Below are 21,748 nucleotides of genomic sequence, written 5' to 3' on the forward strand. Positions count from 1 at the left end.
TCTACTCAACGAGTCACTCATTAATTCTATTTTGAAGTTCACAATTTGACCACATTTGATACGGGCATTGGTTCTCTTTCTTTGGAGATCATTTTCCCAGCATTTCCAAGAGTTTTTCCCTTATAATTGGAGCTGTACCACACGAGATTCTAACACTCAAGACATGGATGAGTTGTTCCTATGTCTAAAGTCAATTGAAGATGGAGCTTAAAGACGAAATATCAACTTCGCATTACTATCCCAGGGGAGTTTGTTCCAATTCTCTCTTTATTTTATTGTTCTTTATCATGCATAATGTAATGGGGGCATTGCATAAATTAAGTGTGGGGTAGAGGGTTGGTTACATTAGTTGAAATTTTAGTCAAAGTTCTGAAATCTTGAAAATATTAGTTAATTTTGATATTTTTGCATTAAAAATTGCTAGGGCTAAATGAGAAATTTTGGTAAATCAATTAGGATTCCATGCTAGTATTATGTTTGATGATTTTATGGAGACCCAAATGTTTAGTTGAGCCTATATACGTTCTATTGCATTTGTGGCCCCCTTTATTCTAGTGAAATCATGGGACAAAAACACAACCTCGCTTAGTTTGAGGATCGCGATATGTTTAGCATCGTGTACTTGAAATGTATCCAGGAAAACTTAAGTAGTCATTGCACATATAGACTAATGCCTTTAACCAATAAAGGTTGAAGTTGAGCGACCCTACTTAAGCATGTAGGTATTGAGTGAAAAAAAAAGTGAGATACATGTTAAAAGAAAGAGAGAGAGAGAGAGAGAGAGAGAGAGAGAGAGAGAATTACAAGAAAAGTTGTAAGAATTTTGGAGCAGTCAATGTGAAGATCAAAAGATTAAAGTTCTGGAGAAATTCAAAAGTTGAAGATACCAAAAATTACAACAAAGTGGTGAATTCAAAGAAATCAAAGATAAATTATCAAAGAAATGAAGAATTCCAGTAGCTCCATAGTGGTATCAAAAAGTTGTGATTTTCTAGATTATGGATGCTTGGGCTGCTTGACCAGAAATACCTTGAGGTTAAGAAAGTTTTCTGGGGATGGATTCGAAGGGATGCATAAAATGAGCATTGTTCAAAAAAAGTGGGAGAGTGTTTATGAGGATTGTAAGTATTTAGAATTGAGGGGGTCCTTAGGAAAAAAATTTAGACACAAATGCATGCGTTGCGGTCTTGGCATAATGGTTGGGTTCGATTTGGATTGTCTTATGTGGTACTAGTATGTTAAAATTCAGTTTTGCTTGGGGGCAAGCAAAAGTTAAGTGTGGAATATTTTGATATGTGCATAATTAGTCATATATTTTTTGTTAAATCTTAATACTTTTTGGCTATTTTATTGCAAATTATGAACAAAAGGTACTTAAATATGTTTAAAATGTATTTGTAGCCAAAAAGATGAGCTCGGAAGAAAAAGGAAGAAGAAAAAGCGATAGGAAGCTCTAGAATTGAAGAAACAAGAAAGAAAGAAAGAAAGAAAAAACCTTAAAGAACTCAGCGAGTTGGGTGCCTACTCGCCGAGTAGGTTCAAAGAATCACAAACAAATAAGATTCCTTATCGCATATGGACTTTAAGTGGGGGACTCGCCGAGTCGGCCTATGGACTCGATGAGTAGCCCCTGTTTTCAGAAACTATATAAAGGGCTTTAATTCATGAATTTGGGACTTCTCTCTGGAACCCTTGAAGGTTAATTTGCGATTCAAGTTGCTGCTGGAGCTCTGGAACTCAAAGATCAAGTCTAAGCATTCGATTTTGGGGAGATCGAAGCAATTCAAGTGTACTATTTACTTAATCTTTTGTTTAAACTATGTTTGCATCAATTGATTTCGTTTTTGAGTTGTTTTCTACTTTAATTATGAGCTAAAAACTTATAACTTCTGTTTAGCATAGATGACTTTATGAATATGGTTTGATTTTATGATTGTATTAATTTAATTTGGTAATTTGTTTTGTTAAGCTTGTTAAAGAACCTTATGTGTTAATTACAACTATTTTATGTTAATTAACCAACATATTAAGTTGCATGAAAATCTCTTAATTGCTAATCTCATATGATTGGTGTGAAAACATTGTTATATGCCTAGGAATAGCGAACGTGAAACTAGGATTAACTAGAAAATAGGTAAATTAATGTGTAAGCTTGTGTGACGAACCATCAATAAGAGGTTAATTGAATTAGCAATTTGATTAGCTACTACAAGTCTTACTTCACCCGAATCAATAAACTAGGAAATTTGTTAGTTTAATCAACTGGCCACTGTTTAAATTAATCTGTTTTCTAAGGATTAGTAAAAGCGAACATGAACCTAATCACACTAATCGGTAGCCAATGCCAACTAATCCATTGCACTTGTCATAAAATCAACCATAGGAATAAATGATTCAAAACCTAAATAGAAGCCTTTTCCATTATTGAATTTAGTTGATTTTTGTATGCTTAGCTGTCAGTTGCTTAGTTGAGTATTATTTAAGTATTTAAGTTTCTAGTCTTGAAAAACTAGAGAAAACCCTTTCTTTTATTGCTTGTTTTTAGATAATATTAGTAATTAGCTTAATTGTCGTTCCTTATGTTCTATATCCTACTTGCTAAACTATACCACCAATCGACAGGTACATTGCCTTTTGTTTGTCTAATTTATATTAAAAATTAGGATTAAAACTAGTGCATTCAACACACATCAATAGCCATTAAAAATCACTATGCATTCCATCTCATTCAACTACTGCATTAAACTACATATTGTGGATGCTTTTATTGCTTCAATACGTAGCATCTTTCAAACTACAATGCTCTAATTAAAAATAATTTTAAAGTACAACGTCATTATAAGAAAAAAATGAAAAAACAATGTTATAATAAAAATAAAATTAAAAAACACATTTCTATTTCTTATATTCAACTTTGTTACCATGCATTGTACAATGACAACTCTACCCAAATCCGACAAGTTGTTAATATGAGTGTAAACATAACCGAATCGAATAACCAAAATCCAATTAAACATAACCTTGTTTGGTTGATTATGTACCTACGTTTATTTTAGAGGGAAAATAATACTAAATAACAACATTTGTTTTTTTGAAAATAATAATAATAATATTCGTATTTTGAAAAATATTGTTTATGACTTAAGTCTTATGACATTCAAATAATTACATTTGGTTAACTTTATTTTGTAATCTTGGTGATGTCATGTCTTTGGGAAAATTTTAAAATAAGTTGTCAACTCAATATGCCAAAAGTTGAGATACAAAAGCATTGCGATTTAAGTTTATTTGATAATTAAAAACTTAAAAACATTTAAAGGTTATGTGAATGTAGTGTATTTGAGTAATTTATTAGCTTAGTGGAACTAAAGTAGTACAATATAAAAACTAAAGTTATAAATTATTGGACTTTATTAACTTACTGATAATAAACATTATCTTCACCTAAAACTATAAAACTCATACATTAACCGAACATCTCCATCGCCTTAAAAATTAAAGAAGAATTTGATATCAAATATACACAAAACCATGTCTAACTTCAAGATATCCACAACCGCATCACTAATTAACCTTAAATGAATTCCCCCCATTGAAAGTGAACAAACTTCTCTTTCATCCATGCAACAATATCACTAGGAATATACATCAGCATATAGATTTCTCCCAAGTCCATTGTTGCATTAATTATTCTAGAATTCGGTTCCTAGGTGTTCATCTATCTCTAAACATCAAATAAGAAGCAGGTGATCCTTGAACAAAAGGTAGTTAATAATCTAGAAATCAAACTTACTGAAAATATTTAGACAACTCCATAATTTCATACCTTCTCTTGAATGCGATGAAGCTTCAAGCATCTGTACAAAGTCAAGCAAGATGTAGGTTGCATTTACCAAACCAAATGTAGGAAAAAAATTTCTTCGAATCTGAACTTAGTATACGACCTCTGTTTTTTACCACTAACCAGTGTACATTTAGCCATTTGTGTTTCAAGAACTACATTGAAAACTAAAAATCATGCATACAGAAACTTATAATCAAGAAATATGAAAATTATTACTTTCTTCTTTTGTTTTAGAGCATAGTTAGCAAAACCATTATGTATGTTTATATAAAAAAACATATTGCAATCATGCTTTATACAACCAAAAGTCTATCCTTCTAATTTTTGTTATAAAGTAACATTGAAGCTACAAAAATTATGTCAGTTTATCCATTTTTTATAACTACCTGGAATATGTTAGCTAAAATGCATAAAGACTACTCTTAAAAAATTATAATACATGAATCTTGTAAATGAAATTAACAAATTCTTCAAATAAACAATAATACAAATGAATAACATAATATACACAAAAAAGATACATTTGTAAAGTTCTTTCCCTTCAGTATTTAGATTGTCCTCTTAAATTTTCAAAAAAAATATTCCCTTAACCAAATCACTAGAAATAGCTAATAGGTTCCGTATCCAAGCTACTTCTGCAGCCAAGCTGATTTCTCAACCAAGGTGTCAGGTTCATCTTCATGCTGCTATGGATGTGGTGTTGAATAATACTAAAAAAAGAGTAATAAAACGAAAAAGTAAACAACAGTATATACTAAAAAGCCTAATAAAACTGCAATATAGGATTATTAATGTAATGTGTACCTTAAGCATTCATTGACCTCGATTAGAGCACAATATGAAGGAAAATCAACCATAATCATCCCTCATACTAAACAAAAAAATTAGGAAACAATTAAGTTATATACAATGGTTTACTTGCCACATGCAACGAAAATTGCTCAGCCAATATAATGAGTCTGGAAACAACGAAAACAACATCTATGGAAGTAAACACAACCATGCAAATTCAAATGCAGATTAAAATTCAACAATTAAACGAAGAAACAATTGGCATAATCAGATCAACTTCTTATTAAAGGTCTATGAAAATTAAAAACGGAAACATAATGTTTTACTTACCCAAAGAAATAGCTTCCCAAATATGTTTGATTACTTTTTCGATTTCCAATTTCACCCCTTTGATTGCCCCTAGATGGTGTCAAGTAGAATCAAAGCAACCCACCTATTTTCCATCACTAACCATCCAACTTAGCTTTTTGTTGGAAAATTTAAGTTCATTCTTGCAAAAAGATCAAAAAGAGTCATTGTAGTTTGCAATAGTGATAAAGTTTGGGCAAACTATGAGTATATAAATGCAAAACAACTATTATCTTGGCACATTTTGCCCAAAATTCCCTCTCTCACCATGAGTATTGTTTTGTTGTTTTACCGGAATGTGATTTATTAACATTATAATTGGCATTGAATGGTGGTAGCTTTAACGTCATTTCTCCATTTCAAGAGCTAGTACTTGACTGAATTGACATCTAACATTATCTTCCACCTCAACAAACCCTGAATTCAAAATACAATTTAACCAACTAATAACAACTAAATCTAAAATTATAGTAAAACAAAATCAAACTCAAGCACACAAGGTCATGGTGATTTCCAAATCAAAAACCCAGATTTCTGGGGAATCTAGTGGAATCGATGAGAGAGAGAGAGAGAGAGAGATTAAAATAACCTGCAATTAAGAATGCTCTCTGTTGTGGTTGTATGTCTGCGATTATGTAGTGAACTATGGAAAGGAAAAGAGAAACATGCCATTACAATCGCATATATACAAAATTAAATCCAAACCTAACATATCACAAACAAATACCTCTATGGTCGTCCAAGAGTGAAGATGAATTATTCTTCATACAAAATCAACCTGAAATCCGAAAACATCAAAGAGGGGAGACTTTTACAAGGAGATATGATTATGGGTTGTTTGTGGATAGAGATAGGGGAAGAGAAATTGTACCTGGATTCTAGGTCGCAGAAGGGAGAATCGATTAAAATTAGTGGGAGACTTTTTCTTATATACCTTCCAGCACCATCAATCTGCATATCTTCTTCTTCTCTGCAAAAAATCAAAAAGAAAAGAGTCAATAATCGGAGAGGAAAAGTATGTACAAAATAACTGACATTTATTTTGGGAGAGTTCAATGTTATATATAGCAATAACAGAGGTCGAAGAGAAATGAGAAACCGCCAGGAACCGCTGCTACGGTTGAAGAACAATTAATTGACAGGGGTGCAGGAGGTTGTAGTTGATCGTGGTAGAAGGGAGTGGGGAAGTTGAAGCGGAATCGGTTGAATGCGGAGGAAACAATTGTGCAGTTCGTGGGGAGAAGAGGGAACTACCGCGAAACGCTAAATACCGAGTTATTGCGGTCAAGATTGCATCTGAGGATGATCGGAGGGTTGAAATTGAGAGAGCGGTTATTCATGACCTGAGCTTAGAAATAATAATCATTTATGACGTTTTCATTGATTTTTTGGGGTTTGATTTGAGTAAGTTAGATTGCTATCTTCTTACTCTAAATGAATCAACTCCGGATGAATCAATTCCGGGTATTCTCACTAGGAAATTTCATTGCCTAACTTTTTTGATGTATGTTCTGATTGAAGATTTAAGACTTGAGTTAGAGACTAACATTGATATTAAGAAGATCATGGAATGTAAAGTAACTTGAACTATATTTTGATATCTTAACTGTTACATCATCAATATTTGTACCCTAGCGAGGGGGTATTTCACCCCTCCATGTCGGTTGGAATATTTAGCCACCTACCAAAACATGATTGTTAGAAAAAAGTCTTGCATGTTGGTTTGTAGCTTGACAAGAATAATTGCACCAAGCTTAGGTTGCATGTCATGGTCAAAGAAACATCATACACACCGTCACACTGCAATTAAATTCACCCAAATCATTTTGATTAAAAAACAGTAATTTGTGACACCATCAAGGTGTGACATTCTTGATGGTGCATTGTGTTCCAGATTGCTTGTTGTATTTTGGATTTGAAAAACTCATTACAAAAATCTCGAAAGTTCACTTAAATACATGGGAATGGGATAAGAACACCCTAATATACTAGTTCTCAAAGTTATCCAATGGTAAAAAAAAACATTTTATGGTTTATGATTTGAAAAATCAAATGCATTCTAGACTGCCCATGTTTTTTAGCTTCTAACACCGTAAAAATGAAAGAAACAATTGACGGTAGCAGGAGCACGCCCGTAAAATCTGAATATCTTTAGAATCAACCACATTTTTTTTGCTAGTCCAGCGACTCCGAAATGCTATTTTGGGATGATAATGGGTGTCGAATTCCATAATTCTTTAAAATATGGAGAACACTGTTTAAGTAACCTTTCCAAATAGGTTGGTAATAAGTCATCCTGACCCGTTTGAGAATTGTTGGTGATTTGCCGATTAACAAAATTGGGTTATTTTCATTGAATTTGATTTAAAACGTAGTTAGTTTTATCGGTATCCCTTGACTTAATATTATAAATTAGAAGTGATTAGCGTACATATTATCAATTATAAGTGGAGATTGAATTATATTACATCGATGAAGAAAGATGATTGCAAAGTTGACATAACACAAATTAAAAACAAATTAAAAGGGTTTTTGCATTACATTAATGAACATGGCCATATTGTTGCGAGTTATTTAGGCCGAAGCTCAATTCCCTCCACGATAAGACCTTTCTTATAGCTTTTGTGCTCATCAAAGGTCATCTCAACCTCCCCATCATCTCCTTCAATGCACTTAAATTCTCCCAACTCAATCTCCATCCACCCATCATTTCTCCTGCGAGGAAACACATTTTTCTCTTGCTGATCAGGCACGTGTTGTGTTCCACCAGGTGCCTCTGGTCTTTGAAGATACACATTTTCAGTGACCATTTTTGTACCACAGAATGTTACTTTTGCTTCTGCTGGCACATCAAGTCCCTTTGACTCCCCAGTAGTTCGAAAGACAAGATACGCAACATATGTACAATTTCTTGACAACATCCCAACTGATATTGTGCCATGAATCGCAAGCCAAGTTACTTCTATAACTGTGCACACCTCCGCGAACCTACACAAATGGCCAAGTATGTAATTGCCAAATGCACTATATAACATATTATCTTATGTCCTGAGGACATAACATATTTTCCTGTTCAGGTTAACATACAAGGTGGCCCTAAATAGAGAAAGAGAGAGAGACCTTGATTCAGGTATATGCTCCCATTTCCAGTATCGTTTATCATCTTGCCATTCAATGGATAGACCTTTTGCCCCCAACATATAACACTTTTTTCCACTGATCTTGTCTATTTGGAAACTCTGTTTATGGAATAATTATGAGGCCAAGTTTTAGCTAAACTTGTTTAACAATTATTTCGAAAAGCTATACTTTCCTGATCTGGCAGTGATAAAATACCCAATGGTATATAAAATACATAGTTCTACGACTACCCTTCATATAACTCTCTCTCCTAACTTCAACAATTGTACAACTGTTCATGAATTGAATTGCGGGAAAGAATTTCATACAATTGGGCACAAAGATCGAAGAGGATATGTTGACGTATTTAACAAGGAAAAAGGAAATAATGTGTCATAAGGATAATGGATTTACCAGATACCCACCATCGAGGAGGATATGTGAGTTGGATAAGGAGAGGTAGAGTTGCTTTTTAGAGACAAATACCAGCTGAGAAACCGCCCTCGCAATGACTTCACGATAACCTGGTGGCAGAAGCGACTCCCAAACCGAATCTGCCTATAAACATGTATGTGTATGTTACTAATGGCGGATGAAGCACCTGAATTTACCTCGAAAGCTATTGGTATAATAATGTGTTTATGGAGAAAAGAGAGATATTTTGGTTTCGAGACATGTACAATACAAAAGCAAATCGGTTTTGTTATAGAAAAAACTAGAAGCACATATAAGAATATCGAATAATTTATTATATATTAAATGGTACATGCATGATAGTTTTCATTCTGTCTATGAAAATATATTTGCTTGAAAATATCCAATGAAAGACTTACTTGAATATTCAGTGCTTCCTCGATCGTTGTGATAAGCTTATCTATCCTAGGGCGTTTGCTTATGTCCAAGCTAATGCACTCATGTGCAATTTTATTAAATTTATCAAAAGAACTCATATCAATCTGAACTTTGATAGCCGGATCTATTAACTTGTCAACAAATTTATGGTCGTCATAGTAGCTTCGGACGATGTCAATAAGATATCGTCCCTTAGAATCTTCAATGCGACTTGGAATATAAGCCATCATCCCACTAGACATTTCAAACATTACCACTCCAAATGAATATATGTCGGACTCTTTAGTGAGCCTACTTCTTTCGTTGTAAACAGGATCCATGTAAAACCTTGTACCAGCAACCTTTGTAAGGACACCATTATCTGACTGATTTGTTGAATCTAATCTTGACAAACCAAAATCACATATTTTGGCGTCCATATTATCATCTAACAAAATATTCGCACTCTTCATATCTCTATGAATTACTTCGCTGCACACCCTACCCGAGTGAAGGTACTCTATTCCTCTTGCTGCCCCTAAGCATATCTTCAGGCGTTGTTCCCATGTTAGGCGCCGCCTCATATTTGGGTTTTGGAGGTGATAATCAAGGCTTCCGTTAGTTGCATACGCACAAACTATAATTTTCTCATTCTCATCATCACAGTAGCCAACGAATCGGATGATGTTTGAATGGTCAAAACTTGCAACCAAATTGAGTTCATTAAGGAACTCCTTATTTCCTTGATAACCGTTACGATCAAGGCGTTTAACGGCTACTAGGCGGTGTCTCCAGTCTTTAGAGAGTTGTCCTCTGTAGACCATACCAAATCCACCATCTCCGACCAGAGTTTCTGAATTGAAGTTTTCTGTGGCCCGGTTGATCTCCGTCAGTGGAATTCGATATTCTTCAAGGTTAAACCCTGACGAAGACATTGTTTTTTATATTGGTGGTTGTGTATGGTTATGGTAGTAGCAGCTTTTCTGTGAATATATATAGAACCAGCTTCACTTAGAAGCGCGTTATAACCGTGGACTAGCATCAAGTACCAGGTTTATCTTACCAAGACATGTAAATTATAATAAATGGAAGAGTGGGAATAAAATTAATTATGAAATCTCGAAGTCTACCATAATAAAATAAGACTTTTGAATTTCACCAACCCACCACCAATATGGACTTGGTAATACTGTCCTTTTTGTGATTATTTAATTATTAGTTAAAAACCTTGTTTATTTGCATTCACAACGATGCGGTACATGTGATACATGTCATACATGTCGTACCAATCTTTAAAAAATCGGTTTGAACCGGCTAGTCGAACCGGTTGGACCAGGAATCTAGAAAGGGAGCGGTTCAACTATCATCGGTTTTATATCTATTTCTGAACTGGATTGAACCGGTCGGTTTTTACAAATATCCGGTTAAACCGGTTCAATTAAAACGGTTGAACCGGTTAAATTAAATAAAAACACATGTAATTGAAACCTTTTGCATAATAAACTTTGATAGCTTTTTCACATTTATTAAAAAATTTCTGAATAAAAGCACATGACAGGTTATAAAGTTTTTTAATGTGTTTATATTCATCTAGGAATTTATTTTCTTTTTAATGCATGTTGATTGATATAAAACTGATGGTTATAAGTTATTTTAATGTATTTATATTGAGCTACAACTTGTTTTCATGTATATTTTGTTGTTTGAACTTGTGGACATCAAGTTCTTGATTTGTGTATGTATGTATGTGTAGAAAAATACGAAAAAAGATGAAAATTATAGAAACCGGTTTGCTCAGCAGTCGAACCGGTTAAACCGGTTGAACATGAAACCGATCACCATACCAATTCAGCTAAAAAACCGATTTTTAAACCATTGTGTCATACTCTCGGTTGTAATTTTTAAAAGAATAACACAACCTGTGGATATGAAAGAGTCATATGAACAACTATTATGGCAGAATTTTTCTCATTGTGTGTTTAGGTAGAAAGCTAGCTTTTAGCTTATAAACTATTTCATAAGTTAGGGTGAGCTATTTTTATAGTCTTTTCAGTCGTTTAATTACGAGAAGCTATCTTATTTATATCTTATTTATGCCAACCCTTTGGAATCCAAGGGAATTCGGATTCAAGATTTTTTTTTGTGGAAACAACACTATTATAGAAGATAAGGACAACAGAGGTGAAAATCAATTTTGCCAAATGTCATGTTTATATTGAATTTGACACATGTCATTTTTTAATAGTTTTTGTATTAAGTTTTTTCTACTTGTCATTTTCTTGTATTTTTTATTTTCTTAAATTCAAAATCCACATTCTGGTAAGATTTATATATGTAAGATAGATTATTTTATTAAATTTCCTAATAAATGTTCTACAACCTTTCAAATCTTCTATATTATATATTAAATTAATTACTTTATTTATTATATCATTTGTATTTATTTAAAACTATTACTTTAAAGAATATATAATACTTAGACAAAATTTCACAATTGGTCCCTATGGTTTACAGAATATCGCACTTTGAGGACTTCCTAGCAAAAAGTCATGCGACAGGTCCCTGTGGTTTGTAAAATTACATGAAAGGTCCTCCTGCCGTTAAATCTAACTTTTCTGCCGTTAGATTTTTAGGAAAAAGACTATTTTGCCCTTGTACCAATATTGCAATACACTACAAACCTCAAGGACCATTCGTGTAATTTTCTAATATATATATATATATATATATATATATATATATATATATATATATATATATATATATATATATATATATATATATATATAATTTCAAACAAATTGATAACTTTTTTTTTTATCTCTTTGACATTTTGTTTTCTATTTTTATTTTATAGTTTTAGTAATTTATGGCTTTTGTTATATTTTTATTTATTTTCAATCAAGTAAATAAACTTGAATTCGATAAACCATGTTAAAATTATTTTTTTAAAGATTTTTCTTATTTGTGAGTTGAGGCGTTAATATTTTTTTATTTTACTTTATTTTATTTTTTTATCTCTTTGACATTTTGTTTTCTATTTTTATTTTATAGTTTTAGTAATTTATGGTTTTTGTATATTTTTATTTATTTTCAATCTAGTAAATAAACTTGAATTCGATAAACCATGTTAAAATTATTTTTTTAAAGATTTTTCTTATTTGTGAGTTGAAGCGCTAATATTTTTTTTATTTTACTTTATTTTATTTTAATTTTATGCCATTACTGTTAATGTTTTTTACTGCTCAATAGTTAATATCGTTAGCAACTTTATGTTTGCATTTATCATTATCATTATTTGACCTTTTATTTTATATTTTTGTTATAATTTTAATTATTTATTATTCTTCTATTGTTTTTATTTATTTTGATTCAAGTAATGAAAAATAGAAACATAAAAATAAAAAACCCAAAATTTGCACCAAATTCTAATATACTCTAATATATTAATATATTTTATATTTTCATCTTTTTTTGGTTTTTTCGTATTTTTTTTAAAAAAATTTGTATTATTTTTAAAAAAAATTTCATATTATTTTTTAATTATTTCTTTTTTTTGTTGTTTCGTTTTATTTTTCATCAACTTGATAACTTTTTTTTACCTTTTCCAAAAAGTGTAAAATGTATTAATATAGTAGAGTGTATTATAATTTTGTTGTTTGAGTTTTTTTTGGTTTTTTTATTTATTTTTTATTTTGGATATTTATGGGTTTTGTAATTTTTTTTATTTTCATCGCATAAATAAAATAGTTATATTTACTAATATAAATAAAGAAAATAAACATAACTTTTTTATTTACACAAATCAAAATAAAAAAAAAATTACAAGAACTATAAATAACAAAAATTAATAAGAAAAATGCGACAAAAAAACAAAAAATATGAAATGTGTAAAATATATCAATATATTAGAATATTTTACAACTTTGGTGTTTGAGCTTTTGTTTTTTTTCTTCTATTTTTCATTACTTGAATCAAAATAAATAAAAACAATAGAAGAATAATGAATAACTAAATATATATATATATATATATATATATATATATATATATATATATATATATCAAAAAAGACAACAAAAAGCGAAATAATGATAATAATAAATGCAAACATAAAGTTGCTAACGATATTAACTATCGAACATCAAAGTAAAAAAAATAAACCGTAACAACATAAAAAAAAAAATTTTAAAAAAAAAGCCCTTAGCGTTTCATTTCATAATTTAAAAAAAAAAAAGTTTTGATATGGTTTATCGAATTTAAGTTTATAATTTTAGTTATATGTTTTCTTTTAATGTTTTTATTTATTTTGATTCAAGTAAATAAACAAAATGTCAAAGAGATAAAAAAAAATTATCAAATTGTTGAAATTATATATATATATATATATATATATATATATATAATTTATATTTATAATTTATATATATACAAAATTGCGAAATTTATAATATATATATATATATATATATATATATATATATATATATATATATACATACATATATATATATATATAATTTCATATTTAGAAAATTACACGAATGGTCCTTGAGGTTTGTAGTGTATTGCAATATTAGTACAAGGGCAAAATAGTCTTTTCCCTAAAAATATATAATGGCATAAAAGTTAGATTTAACAGCAGGAGGACCTTTCATGTAATTTTACAAACCACAAGGACCAGTCGCGTGACTTTTTGCTAGGAAGCCCTCAAAGTGCGATATTTTGTAAACCATAGGGACAAAAGTCGCAGCTAAAGCCTAGAATTGTCGTTGGTAAAACTAATACAGCGCCAGTAAAAAGTCGTCGCTATTGCTTAAAATGTTGCCTATAAAAATATATGTCACCACTAATGTTATTGTCGCCGCTAATGCTATTGTGTCGGTAATAACATTTTTTATTTTTTAATTTTTTTTAATCAACAATTTTTGGTGCAAAAAACCGATACATAAAGATATTAAATGCAGAAAAAAAAATACATAATAACATCCAATGAGATACCAAATATTGTTATAACTGATTTCATAACGAAATAAACAACCAAAGTGTTACAATTCTAACAAGTAGCAAAGTGTCATGACAAGTGTAACATACAAAACACAAATTAATTATCCGGTGAACCATCATCTCCGTTCTCATCGTTTCCTTATTGATCTTTCTCCAATTGAAAAAATACATAAAGCTTCTCCCTACATGTTGGGCCGTTGAGCATTGTTCGGAGATTTTCCAACTATATAATAAATAACAACATATATAAAATTATAAGTTAAATTATAAAACATAAACAAAAACTATCAAAGTACATTGTTATTTCTTGCACTTAAATACAAGATATACCAAAAGTACATTGCTATATATTTCTTGTACTTGGGACAAAAATACAATTACCAAATCAACATGCATTTATCGATGTCAAAGTACATTGCTATTTTTAAACTAAGACAAAAAAACAAAAGTACATTGCTATTTCTTGCACTTGGGACAAAAACCCAATTACCAAAGCTTTTAGCAAATAATCACCACAAACCAAAATTACCAAATCAACATGCATTTTATGATACCAAAATACATTGCTATTTTTAAACTAAAGACAAAAAACCAAAGTACATTTCTATTTGTTGCACTTAAAACATAAAAACAACTATAAACATGATTACCAAATCAACATGGATTTATTGATTATTATATAGATACATGAAACTTTGAAATAAACAATTTACTCTATTTGTGCTAAAGAACTGTAATACAAGAAATACCAAAGTATATTGCTATTTCTTGCACTTAAAATACAAGAAATGCAAAAAATCCAATGTTATATCTTACAATTGGGACAAAAGCATAATTACTAAATCAACATACATTTATCGATGCCAAAGTAAATCGATATTTTTAAAGTAAAACAAAAAACCAAAGTACATTGCTATTTGTTTCACTTGGGACAAAAAACCAATTACCAAAGCTTTTAGAAATTAATCATCACAAACAAAAATTACCAAATCAACATGCATTTATTGAAATTAAATAATCTTGTTTTATTTGTGATGGTTGCGATGGTTGTAAACGTGGTTGTGATGGCTGTGAAATCGTCAGGATAACAGAAGGTTTCCGGCCGATGCCTCTGAGATGGCCACGTTCTTCTCCTAATACTTTCTCGAAAGTAGCTCTTTGTTGAGTGGGTGTTAACTCTCTTTCACCTTCTAGCCCTTGCGTTTGTTCTTAGAGCTCTTTTACTAACCGATTTTATTTTCCAAAAGTGATTAATAATTAAGTATAAATAAACACTTAATTATATGATAAAATTATAATTAACTACTTACGTATTGTTTCTCCGCCTCGACACTAACAAATACACCATTCCTATCGGTATGATCCTCGCGAAACGTTTCCACTCTCTTAAGGTTCTGTTTAACACTAAAAATTATATTATGTTTTAAATAAATAATTACATGTATCATATGTTACCTTCTTATAGCAAGTATTTCTATATGAGATCGACCCCCCACGATTCACGGTCATCTACATTTCACGAACTGTTTTTTTTTCCTTTCTGAAGCAACTTTGTTTTCGTCCGTTTGGAAATACTCAACTACTTTCCTCCAATCACTACTAGAAAACAGTCTTTTACGACACTCAATGTGTGTCGTAAAACGCTCAGACGACGCGCAAATGCGTGTCAAGGAAGGCCATGTAATAACGAGAGACGACACGCTTTTGCGCATCGTCTATAGATGACGCACGTTTACGACACGTATTTACGACGCTCATTGTGTATCATTAAAGCCCCTGTCAAGAAAGGTCATGTCATAAATGAAGATGACACACATTTTTGCGTATCGTAATTTTAAATGTTTTAAAAAAATATTATTTATATATTTACTAATTTTCAAATTAAATTTGTATTTAATGTCGCACAATAGAAAATAAAATATCCTATACAAAAAATACAATTCACTGCATAAAGTTTAATGTCATACAAATAATTGTTCCATAGAAAGATAAAACATATCAATAGAAGTTGTAACATTAATTTACAAACTAATTAGATACAAAAAATATGAAAAACTTGAAATCCCTGAGATTAATAGTTCTAACAAAAGCTTCACGTGATATACATACAGTTGGACCAGTAAGCAAGGATGTTCCCGAATCGACAACTATAGTTGCAGCCTTGCTCCTTCTTCTTCTTCTGAACTCATCTCTTGCTACCATTGCTCTAAGCCTAATACAACATCTCCTTGTAAATGCTTGTATGATGTTCTTACTGCACCTCCTTAAATACTTTTAAATGCTTGTAAATCACTGTTTAGAGAATAGATGTAAAGAATTTCTAGACTTTAGCTCATTTCAGAATTTAAGTATTTAAGCATTTAAGTAAGTAACCACACCTAGTATTTACTTGCATCAAGATCTGATGATAAAACTTGCTTTGTCAACTCTTCCAAGAAACGACCTATAAATATAATCATTTAAACAAAAATATGTTTAAAAAACTGAGTATAAAGAAATTACATTAATTTTTTTATAACCTTGAATCAAATTACCTTGCTTTAAAAAGATTTCTCCAAGTCTACTCTATCCACAAGGATTGTACTTGAGGTTAAATTTGTGAAAACAACGAAGTATACTTTTATCCGCATGGACATCCAATAAGTCAACATTAAGGTCATACCTGAAAATCAAATTCTAGTAATTCAACAAAAAAAAAAATATAAAGTAGTAATAAATTAATAAACTTTTTTACCAACCCTGTTAAATCCGAACTCTCAAAAACTTCTTTCAGTGTCAATATTTTCCATCACGAAATATAACAACCTACAAAACATTATCCATTATCCATTATAAATAATAAAATATACTTATTTAAACTCAAATTGATAACAATTCGCTAATAAATGGATAAGGTCAAAATCGTAATTTCACACAAATCAAATCAAATAGATGAAGTTTTAAATAATATAAGAAAACTTTACCTCTTCAAGAAATCTTAATCGATGATAGCATGCAGAACGAACATTTCCATGGTCGCCATGCCATGGTCGCCATTCCAAAGGCAGATGAAAAAGTATATCAAAACAACATAAATCTATGGGGCAGGTGTCAATGCCATGGTCGTCGTTCCAAATAAGGTGAAGGCGATGTAACTCGTTAACAAATAGTAGTAGAACCATAAGAACTTGGAAAAAGTCCATCTAAGTCCCATCAGTGGGTACAAAATGAAGACATAAATACTAGTTTGAATTGCAATGTAGACTCTATTATCACCTACACAATTCCAACATTAATTCAAGTTATTATTTCTCATTTGTAACGTAAAGTACTTCATATTTTCTTATTTACTCATTACCTGGGCAAGTGCATAAGGTAAGTATGAATACATACCTGCAGCCTTTTCCCGATAGAAAACTGTTCTCTCGATAGCAACAACCGGTTGCACAACATTTTGGTTGATTGCTCCAAGGAAGAGAACAACAACACATAATGCTCCTAAGAAATCTAGCAGTTCTTGTATTTTTTGTCTGTACACAAACTCATAGTTAAGTTGCTATTTAATGCCATATATTAGGTTAGAAGAAGAAAAAGGAAATGAATTAGTAATATTGTATTTTCTATTGGGAAGAAAGTATACGGGAGCCAAAATTTTAAGATTAATAAGTAACTTGAGGGCCATACATCTTGTCACCCTTTTTGAAGAAAATTTCACCAAATAGGCCAGCAATCACAATTATGGTGATGAACCGAATTAGATTATACTGTAGGTTCCTCTAGTAAGACCAATGTTGTTTCCACAAACAAGCTTTACACTGTATGATAAACGGTTGCATGTACTTGGTTTGGAAAAAGAGATCTCGTAAGCCACTTGGGGGCGTACTAAGCTCCCTTATTAGTTCTTTTTGTGTCTGAAAACATCACATAACATCCATTAAAACATATTAGAAATACACAAGGAAAACAATCATATGAGAAATAAAGATTTAGAACTTACTGATAACAGGTGGAGTTGGCATAAATCTGAGCATAATCAAGATTATGTTGATTTTCAACTAAAGAAGAAGTCACCTCCAAAACCCATGTAACATGATTATAACCATTCCTGATCCTTGGAACTCCTGGAATAGCCTACAAGAAGTGACTTTTAGGAAAACTTTAACTTCAAATCTAAAACTATGGCTAATATTGCTTAATATGAATTGATATAACAAACTAACTTGAAAATATTCCACAAGCTTGTGAGATTGGTGGCCTAAAGGTTCTGCATATATAATTTGTCCTCCAATCTTCATCAAAAGTCCTCCCAATGTCAATTGTGTTTCTTACAGTACGCCTAACAATGGCTGCAGCTCTAGCATCAAGACCAGATGTTGGTTCATCTATGAAGATGATGGATGGGCTTGCCACTAACTCCACAACTATTGTCAACCACTTTTGTTGTTCTATTGTAAGACCATCTAGTCCAGGAAGGCCAACTAGAGCATCTTTTAAGGGTTTAAGCTCAACTAGTTCCATCAATTCATCAACGAATATCTATAGTACTATCATCAAATTAAGTTGAACAAAATCATACAAGATTCTGTTTTAAGATCAATGTTTGTACTTAATGACATTTAGATGACAGAAAAGACAGTAGGTAATAAATAAATACCTTTTGTGTTCTTGTATTAACATCTGAAGAGAGACGTAGCCACGCAGAGTATAAAAGAGATTCATAAACAGTGACATTTGGTGAATGAATATCATTTTGTTCACAATAACCACTAACTCGAGAAAATGTTGATTAGTTCTTTAGGTATCCTGAACAGAATCATAGACACCTGATTTGGATGCAAAACCATAGTGTTAAAAGATTCAATAGCTTCAAAACTAGTAGGATTCAGCCAAACCTCTTCACCATCGAAGGCCAAAGCAACAACATGAGCCCTCATTATACTTTTTTTCTTGACTGAATAGCACTCAAGGACAACTATGTATGTGTATCCATACTGCTAGTTGAAGCAAATGAAGAAATACATCGAAATCAGTAAATCCAAACTATACAATTAAAATAAACGAATGTGCTAGTAAGAAAATTATACGAGAAAGAGAGAGAGAGAGAGAGAGAGAGAGAGAGAGAGGGAAAGAGAGAGAGAGAGAGAGAGAGAGAGAGAGAGAGAAAGAAAGAGAGAGAGAGAGAGAGAGAGCACCTCGATCTAAGGGAAGAGTCTATGGTAGCCACGATATTTGAGAAAACTGTATGCGACATCCTTAGAACCATGAGTATCGGGAACAAAAGAAGTGCCTCCAATGTAAAATTGGCTATGGCCACCGACGAAGGAGGAATTACCCATGGAGCATAACTTCGACGATTGTGTGCAGGTTACTGTGTGCGACATATCAAAATGGGATCAAGAAGCAGAAAAGTTGGGGAAAAGGATGTCATACATCACCAATCAAAGAAGAAGAAGAATAAGGTAGAAGGAACAAAGCGTACCTGAGATGTTTAGAGAGTAGAAGTAAGGATTGAGGAAGGAGGAGGAAATCATGATTGAAATTTGTATGGTTTTTCTGGTTAAGGTTTTACAGAGGAAAAGAGAAGAGGATTCAAAATCGAAATTAGAGGCATGAATAAAGGATAAATAAGAACCTGGATCTTGTCTTCGACATTATCGATGATGTCGACGTTGCTTTCGACCTAGAGGGGATCCTTTTTGTGGTTAGGGTTTTATCACAGGAACTTGAAGCATGAGCACCTATAACCATATGGATTAGAGTTTACGGTGAGAAAAGAGGGACGGAATGCAGGTCGTGGTGGGTGGAGATCTAGAGGATAAATTGCAGAGGTAGAGGAAGGCGGGGTACTTGAAATTTTTGGGGGATTTGTTTTTCCCCCTTAGCTATATCAAAAAGGGGTATGCGCATATTAAAATTTTATAAAACAACATTTCTACACGACACCTGTAACGCCCCCGTTCTAAGAGTAATTATTGCTGGATCCCCGAGACCAAGAGTAAGAATGTTTCAGTCTTTTATGAGCAATGGGTTTTATTCGAGAAGGTTTCGGGTCGGGGTATGTTGCTAGAAGCATAGGGCTTCTCGCCACCTTTTCGTGGATATAAGGTCCGTTGGAAACGGACTTAGAATAAAGGAGTTATGACACTTTGAGGATAGTGTCAATAATGGTCCCTAAAGGAAATATTTGGCAAAGGGGTCCTAGGCATGCATGGAGCGCATGTGTGTAATTGGTTGGGTACGCCCAGCGTAAGCTAGGTTACGCCCAGCGTAGAGTGGTTAAATGAATGCAGGTGTTGGGGGCATACACCCAGTGTCCAGAAACCCTAATTTAGGGCCAACCACTATATAAGGAACATTATGGTTCCAACCCTAGCCTCCATATCTGCCCTCTTACCCTCAGAAACCCTAAGTAGCCGTTCTTCTTCCATTGTTGGGGATATTTGACCTTGGGGAGCTTGGTTTGGCAAAGGAGAGCCTTGAAGGAGAAAAAAGAAGTTGTCATGGAAGGAGTTTGGTGGCTGGAGCTCGTAGATCTGGGAAGGCATCATCTTCTGGAGCCCTTTTGAGGTATAAAGTCTCTTGCTTGGCATTTATTTTGTGTAGATCTAGGTGTTATGAAGTTTTGACACCATTTCTTGTCCCAAAAATCCCAAAGTGATGCATGATGCAAGTTTGTTGAGATTAGCTGTCCTTTCAGACCTTAGGAGAGGTCTTGAGTGAGAAAAATGAAGTCCCAAAGGCTTTGATTGTCTCATGTGTGATGTAGGTGGGTCTTAATGGATTAAGACCTTGAGTTAAGAGCTTTATGGACTTCCAAAAGGATAAAGTTTGAGACTTTATGAATCCTAGGCTTGTTTGGTCGATGGATCTGAAGTTTGGGGTTAAGAGCTTAAGCCATTAAGAACTTAAGAGGAGTTTTAGATCAGCGCGGGTACGCCCCGCGTAAGCTGATGTACGCCCAGCGTAGTGGGTCAGTGTCCTGTTTCCAGTCCGCAAGAATCGAAGTACGCCCAACATACCAAGAGGGGTACGTCCAGCGTAATCCCTCTGATGGGTTTTCAATCTTGGGCCTTAAGTGATTGGGTTGTTTTTGGGCTTGGGCCGTGACTGAATATTATGGATGGAGTATTTTGGACCCAATAATTATTATGGACCTTGGATCTAGGCCCATTTGGTGAGGTGGGCCCAATTTAGTAAATTGGCCCAATATTGGGCTTTGCATGAGGATTTGGTTTTGGGTCTTGGCCCAATAAGAGGATGATGGACTTAATGAGTGTTGTGGGCCCTTGGCCTAGAAAGTCATGATGGTTTCTAATGTGATGGTCTTCATATGATAGTTGAGATTTCCGGCGAGTCAGCAGTCATAGATTTGCAGGATTCCGGCAGTTGCAAGGTGAGTTTTCCTCACTGTACTCAAGGGTCTAAGGCACCAAGGCCAGCCCTTTAAATTGTTGTTATAGCCTGTTTTGTTATGTGATGATATGCTTGCTAGTATCCGGGTAGATGAGATAGTGATATGAGAATATGCCTTGTTAGCTTAGTATCCTAGAGAAATGGATAGTTGTTTGATGGTTAGTTCTGTTGGATCAGCGCCCTGGTAGTTGGGTAGTGATTATTTATAGATCGGTAGTTGGTATTGCACTATGTACGCTGGTAGGAGGTTACCTGTGGGTTATGTATGTTGAGCAGTAGCAGGTGGTATTCCATCCCGGTAGGATGATAGGGCCCTAGTGTGTTGGTTCTGTAGAGTGTTTTGTGGTTGCCTATTATGTGTGCATGTCTGCTAGTGTAGACTGGCATTCCAACCTGATGGTTTTGGGCCAGGAG

The 21,748-nt window shown here is 32.7% G+C and overlaps 1 protein-coding gene and 2 long non-coding RNA genes across 4 annotated transcripts; all 3 read right to left on the minus strand.

The window, feature by feature from the left end:
- Window positions 1-4,297: 4,297 nt before the first annotated feature.
- LOC145074108 (uncharacterized) lies at window positions 4,298-6,214 on the minus strand. Of its 2 annotated transcripts, none has more exons than XR_013691706.1 (7): window positions 6,084-6,214; window positions 5,856-5,954; window positions 5,712-5,762; window positions 5,574-5,627; window positions 4,967-5,401; window positions 4,649-4,715; window positions 4,298-4,554 (listed from the first exon to the last, which is right to left on the minus strand). It is a non-coding gene; the product is annotated as an uncharacterized LOC145074108 (long non-coding RNA). The 2 variants fall into 2 exon arrangements; XR_013691705.1 differs by having other exon boundaries at window positions 4,299-4,554; window positions 6,087-6,214.
- Window positions 6,215-7,373: 1,159 nt separating this feature from the next.
- On the minus strand, window positions 7,374-9,912 carry LOC145077159 (putative serine/threonine-protein kinase PBL11). Its single transcript, XM_079022931.1, has 4 exons — window positions 8,938-9,912; window positions 8,519-8,662; window positions 8,105-8,223; window positions 7,374-7,972 (listed from the first exon to the last, which is right to left on the minus strand). The coding sequence occupies exons 1-4, from the start codon at window positions 9,868-9,870 to the stop codon at window positions 7,555-7,557; spliced, it is 1,614 nt and encodes a 537-aa protein (XP_078879057.1). The 5' UTR covers window positions 9,871-9,912; the 3' UTR covers window positions 7,374-7,554.
- Window positions 9,913-15,901: 5,989 nt separating this feature from the next.
- LOC145074186 (uncharacterized) lies at window positions 15,902-19,757 on the minus strand. Its single transcript, XR_013691736.1, has 11 exons — window positions 19,401-19,757; window positions 19,114-19,289; window positions 18,142-18,912; window positions 17,919-18,052; window positions 17,606-17,832; window positions 17,315-17,451; window positions 16,906-17,197; window positions 16,681-16,747; window positions 16,477-16,604; window positions 16,321-16,385; window positions 15,902-16,234 (listed from the first exon to the last, which is right to left on the minus strand). It is a non-coding gene; the product is annotated as an uncharacterized LOC145074186 (long non-coding RNA).
- Window positions 19,758-21,748: the final 1,991 nt, after the last annotated feature.

This window comes from Lactuca serriola, chromosome 9 (genome assembly GCF_051521515.1).
Source record: "Lactuca serriola cultivar US96UC23 chromosome 9, Lser_US96UC23_V15, whole genome shotgun sequence".
Lineage (NCBI taxonomy): Eukaryota > Viridiplantae > Streptophyta > Magnoliopsida > Asterales > Asteraceae > Lactuca > Lactuca serriola.